We start from the raw sequence: 6,000 nt of genomic DNA, 5'->3' as shown, positions 1-6,000 counted from the left end.
AAGCTGCGGCGGCGGAAGCGCGCACGGATGAAGCTTTTGCTTTTTGAGCCGATACGTTTTTAGGTGACGTTGCATGAGTGCTGGGGCAGAAGGTAGCTGTTCTTCACTTCTTATATATTGAGCTTGAGTCGTTATTAGGGGTAATATCTCTAGTTGCGGCTGAAAAAAGAGTTGGAGCAATTTTCCGAAAAGCAAGACGGCCGTCACTATAATTGCTCTGAGTGGGAAATTTACCTGGCTCGTCGCTGTAAACGTTGGACTGCTGGAACGATGATATTTGGAGGCAAGTGAGATGTTCACTAAGTTTGTGCACGAAGTGTGCCGAGTTTCATTAAGACAGCAGGTGTGAAAGTCATGTTTCTAACGAATAAAGAAATAAAGCTGTACGGGATATCCAATATTGGACCCAAAATGTTGTGTTATAGCGGGCTGTGCAAAGTGCAGATTTAGGTACACAGGTGCTTGGACTTGACAGTAACTTGAGACAGCACTTATTATACCAAAAAGAGGTGGCATAGGGAAATCAGGTGGGAATTTGGTTTGGGCGGCGTAACTCAATGGGAACCGGTTTTGACCATGAAAGCGCTGTCAAGAGAATACCACTGGTCGTGGGAGGTGGATACTTTACAGGTAGGAAGGGCCTAGTGGACTGTACTTCCAATTGAAACAACGTTATGAAAGGTGGTTCCAAAGCTGAGAAAACAAAGTTGTCGGCCAACACACGGTTTGGCCGTCAAGGTCTTTTGCGGTCAGCTGTTGTGTAATAACTTGTTGTGCGAGGTGCTGATTTTCGGCGCACAGGTACTTTGACATGTCCGTAACTTGACACAACACTTATTAAACCAAAAAGAGTTGGCATAGCGAAACCAGGTGGAAATTTAGTTTGGGCGGCGTAACTAAATGGTAACTGGCTTTGATTGTCAAAGGCTGTCAGATAATACCACTCATCATGGGAGGTGCACACTTTACAGGTAGGAAAGGACCAGTGGACGGTACTTCTAGTTCGAATCACTTTGCAATAGGTGGCTCTAAAGCCTAGAAAAAAAAAATTGTTGTCTACAGAGCTCGGGGTGTCAGCGTTTCCACATCCAAAAGAAGGCTGATCAAGAAAGAAAGCACACCACATAAACTTCCATACTCAAACGTCAATTCTCCAGTGATTCCGAGTTTCATTTTTTTTTTTCAGATTAATAATTTTCACTTTTTTTTACTGTTCGAATCTTTCTCCATGAAGTACAGATTTCGTGCCATACTTGTCCGGAAATATCATCGACTCGTACGATGGGGACAAAACTTCTTTGGAGGGCATTCCTCAAACGAAATTGGCACTGCATACCCGCGAGTGTGAAATGCAATTTCAGTTCGTCCCCTCGGCGCTAACACATGTAGGCGTTACTGGTACGAAAATACACGCAGAGCGCAAAGCGGCAGTGTAGAGTATGTCAGCCGTGCCGACACAGTGACAGACATGATCGGGAGACCAAATTTCTCGCGTAGTACGGCATGGGTCCATCGTTGTCGCTGTCCCACAAAACATCGCCGAGGTGAAAAGCTGTGAAATTTTATCCCTACGAGATAGTACGCATAACTATTGAAGCACTTAATGACGCAGCACAGGCAGCACTTCATGCTGTGAACCCAGCGCAACCGCACGTACCGCTCCGACTTCAATGCGTATCATCGTACGCAGCGTGGTTTCGGTTTCGTTTTCTCTGGGGTTCTCACTGCCCACCTTCGGTACCGGCCGCGCGGCGGCGCGCCAGTCGCGTCGCACGGAGTGTATAACATTGGCACGAAGACACAGCTTGTAATTTCCTCATTCTCTTTTTATTTTGCTTGTATTCGTGTAAAACAAAAATAGCATCTCACTTCGGCTCTCTGTCGAGACTATCGGCCCAGAAATAAAATACGGGATTTTAACCCGGCAGCCACAGCTCGCGCGGAGCGGGACAGCCATTGCATCGCTTTCAATCGTTTCTTGTAGCACGAATTTCATTAAAAATGCAAAACGCAATCTTGCCAAAAAGGCTCAACAACCGGGTGGTGGTCACCATCTCTTTCACCGCTACAAAAAAAAAACACTGGGAAACAAAAAACGCCGCAGAGCAATTGTCTCGAGGACTAAAAGAAGTAAACGCCCTCCCACTAAACTCTTCCCATCCTTTTCTTTGTAGGCCAGAACTGGCAGTACGGGAAGGAAGCAAGCGATGAATTGCGAGGCGAGAAGAAAGTGGTGGGCGTCATGCAAAAACAATCAAACAAACGACGAACGGCAAACGTCAACAGCAACGCTGTCATATATAATATATTTATATATATATATTTATATATATATATATATATAGCATCTGTATAAAAAAGATCTCCATTCCTCTTTCTTTTTCCCCTCTCTCTATACTATACAGAAGTGCAGCAAGCTCAGCTCTTCCTCTACACGAGGGGAAGGGGGCAAACAACAAATGTGTGGGGCGAGCTAGCGAGAAACAACAAACGCGGGACTGTGGTTAAAACAAAAAAAAACTGAAGGGGTAGAAGGGCGGGGCATGAGTCTGGGCGCAGGTCAGGGGATGACTGTGCCAGTCTGACGGTCCAACTCCATCATGGCCTCCTGAATGGCGTTCTCCAGGTTGCCGTTCAGCTTTCGACCCCTATGGAGAGAAAGGGAGCCCTTTTGAAAGACTGTTACAGTGCAGTCTGCAAATCGTCTGAAACTACCTTCACAAAACGCAGGTTTAGTTAGCGATGCAATGTTTAAAAGTGCCGCTTCTATGGTGTAGCGTCCCAGCTTTAACATTTAATGCCACGCCATTTTAAGCGATTACCTCCCTGACATTTGAGAGAGCACTGTGAAAGCACTCAATACCGACGTAAATGTGTCTCAACAATCTCGTCCCAGCAGTATGGTCTCACTGGCTGCTAACGAGAGCCGAACAGCGCCGTATGGGACTTGACTGCCAGACACTCTTGTGTTGCACTGTATTTGCTGCATTAATACCATCATCTCTGAGAAGTAAGTGGAACTGAATGCTGAGCTGGAGATTGGATTCAAACTTGCATTTACCTGAAGGACACTGAAGTTAATTAAAATTTCTCAACCAACAGAAATATGATCCTGCAATGCTGCTTTAGACAGGTGCTTGCAGCGGTACATGCCAATTTCAATCTGTCAAAAGCGTTAGAACCTGCTCGGTGAGCAACCAGGAGGCCAGATTCACGAAACGATCTTCTGCCAAAAATGTGCATACGACAAAATGTAAGAACAAATTAGTATTTACCAAACGAAATTTGCGCAGGCTACGATGGAATCCTACGACAGCTCTTAAGCTGTCTTGTGCACTTTTTTACGATCAAATCAACATGGCTGACAGCGTCGCTAGTTACTTGGTCGCAACAACTAACGGACATTTATTTTTCTACGCGCTTATCTCCCGCGTCCCGACTTCAAGCACCAAGAAAAAAGAAAGAAGCACTTGAAACTGACCACAACAGACATAAATGCTGGATCCACAAACATTCGGGAAAAGCTGCAACGGCGATGATCCCACAGACCAAGCGACTGCCAAGGGCTAGCTTAACGAGCTCGGCACAATACAGCAAGGCACTCTGACCTGGCCCGATGCAGCGTTGCTCTGACGCTCCCTGGCCAAGACCGTCTGCCCACGACCGGCAGGATTGCTAAATGGAATATGCCCGCGTGACCCTTGTGGGCCCTTCCCATATTAGTAGTTTGATCGCTGACCTCAATGGCTCGCTCCTGCATCTCAGAGGCCACAAAAAACGCCGCAGGAATTTGCTTCCATCTACACCGCTTTGCAAATGACCGGCACGTGCAGTCTTCTTTTGGCAATGAAGACAGTTGTGTTGACTTCGTAGCGATCGAGTTCGTAGCAGTTGTCAAAGGCGGTTATCTCGGCCTTGGTACTCGGGCCCATTTAAATCATGTTAGCATCGACGTTTCAATGCACAGACATGAACCGCAGACAAGCGGTGGCAGAAAGGCTGCCTGCATTTGTTATTCAAAATCCAAGTGCTCCGAACCCTGCTGAGCTCTCCAATTGGTTGTTCGTGTTGCTGAATACGTGTCACCATAGCAACAGCCCGCTTTTGTGGGGCTTGCAATACACCAAAAGTTCTAGTTTTCCCGTACGAGAACGTCGCTTTCCTTCTCTCACTTAAGAACGCGTTCGTGAATACCAATATTTCTTATTATGATGTTCTTAGCTTACGAACCTCTTAGATAAGTTGTCATAACCCAAGAAGCTCTTCATGAATCTGGCCTCAGATCTGCCAAACACAGACGCCCCCTGCACCCTAAAAAAAAAATGTCGGGGATACTGACCTGCGGTATTTCTTGCGAGCCCTGTGGTGAGCCTCCAGCCCCTCCGAAAGAGTCTTCAACTTGTCGGGCTCCACTTGGGTGAAAGTATGGTCACCAAACCACTGCACCCAAAGCTGCGACAATGGATGCATGCAGGTTAAACAAAAACTCAACTGAAAATCCCACACAAAACCAGCGTCTCTTGGATTAGGCGTGTAACGATGGGATTCCACACCAAGCACTGCCTGAATGCAACACTGCATTCCCTACTGATATCCTAGGTATAAATGCCTCACTCGGTTCAGCTCATAATCTTAGCATGCGCAGCACAGCTTGCCAAACGCTGAACTTACGGCATAAAGAGTTCCCTTGACTTGTGCATCTGGGTTTAGTTGCAAACTGCACTGTGATAACAGATGAGTGATGCCTAATAACAAGACCTCTTCTGTCCATTAAAAGTCAGCTCCGTTTGCGACTTCTCTGTGTTTGTATCGTCCTTTGCGTCGTCCTTCACAAACGTCATTCCTTCTTGGGTAAAGTCACCATGTTTAAGTTTCATGAGCTCGCTTGCACCATAATTTTTTGTTGATATAAATAGCACTGACAGCTAATGAAATGCAGCCATAGTTGCCTGTGTAATTCATGAATCACGAAAAAGGCAATGAACGGCAACGCTGATAACAGCAACACCCTCTGTGAGTGACCCGCTTGCAGAATTCCTTTGGCGACTCAATTCGAAAAATTCTGGTAGTTGTGTGGAATTGGAAATGGGCATTGCTCGTGCTTTCGTGCGAACATGATTTTCACAGGCCATCTTGAGCGCCTTACCCCTTTATTGACGAGATGTACAAATATTTCTTAAAACATATGTTTAAGATATTAATGTTTAACCAGAGAAATAAAAGAACAAAAATGAAATAAAAAAAACTTGTAAGGTAAACTTGCAAGTTATAGCTTCATTGCCTGTGGGCAACACCAGTCAAAAGTCCGAAGGTGGCTCTTGTGCGTAACCTCTACGGATAACTATGAAATGTCAATAATATTTAAGCCTACAATAACCTCAAGTAAAACAGTCACCTATCGCAAAATATTAGTGGCAAGAGAAACACTTCTTCATATTTTTTGCCCAAAAATCTGGGGAAACATAGTCCTCGGTCGTCGCCTATTTGTGCACCAAACTTCTTTTTTCTTGACAACTATTTGCATATTTTCTCACTAATGACACTAGTGTCAGATGCCACACTACTAGGTAAAAGAAACTGATTAAACTGAAACTATTGAAAAAAAAAAATAATATGTGGTTTGTTGCCAGGAGGCAACACTTGTCAACAGGGTTAAAAGTGTTAGTTTACATGCTGTAGAACTAGAACTATAGAAATATATTTTTAAAGGAACTTTAGTTAGCCCTTTGAAAAGGGTGTTTTTGTAAACAAGAGGTCCCACACAGACTATTTTTGTTTTTCATTGCAATCACTGGTTTCAAAGAGTGAATTAGCTTATTTTACTAGGCTCTCTAAGTATGTTGCCATGCCCCATGTGTAAGCAAGAACATGTTTTTTTTTTTTTTTTTCATGTGCATTGCATCTAGAATAGAAAAAACAAAACAAGCTACAGTAGTCCTTCGTTATTCGCGTGTCCAGCTTGTTGCTCGCCCTCCCGCGGCGGAAACGGGAAGCGCTCTA

The 6,000-nt window shown here is 44.8% G+C and overlaps 1 protein-coding gene across 3 annotated transcripts in view; it reads right to left on the bottom strand.

The window, feature by feature from the left end:
* Positions 1-1,808: 1,808 nt before the first annotated feature.
* Positions 1,809-6,000, bottom strand: part of LOC8043018 (methyl-CpG-binding domain protein 6) — a 45,073-nt gene continuing 40,881 nt past the window's right edge. For all 3 annotated transcript variants that reach the window (XM_029982648.4, XM_002415946.5, XM_029982652.3), the window contains 2 exons: positions 4,340-4,452; positions 1,809-2,648 (listed from right to left, as the gene is read on the bottom strand). In XM_029982648.4, coding sequence (XP_029838508.3) covers positions 2,561-2,648; positions 4,340-4,452 — 201 coding nt within the window. In that variant the 3' untranslated portion in view covers positions 1,809-2,560. The remainder of the gene's footprint in view (positions 2,649-4,339; positions 4,453-6,000) is intronic.

Source organism: Ixodes scapularis, unplaced genomic scaffold (assembly GCF_016920785.2).
Source record: "Ixodes scapularis isolate PalLabHiFi unplaced genomic scaffold, ASM1692078v2 PGA_scaffold0__279_contigs__length_252992795, whole genome shotgun sequence".
Lineage (NCBI taxonomy): Eukaryota > Metazoa > Arthropoda > Arachnida > Ixodida > Ixodidae > Ixodes > Ixodes scapularis.
This window is presented reverse-complemented; position numbering and strand designations above follow the sequence as displayed.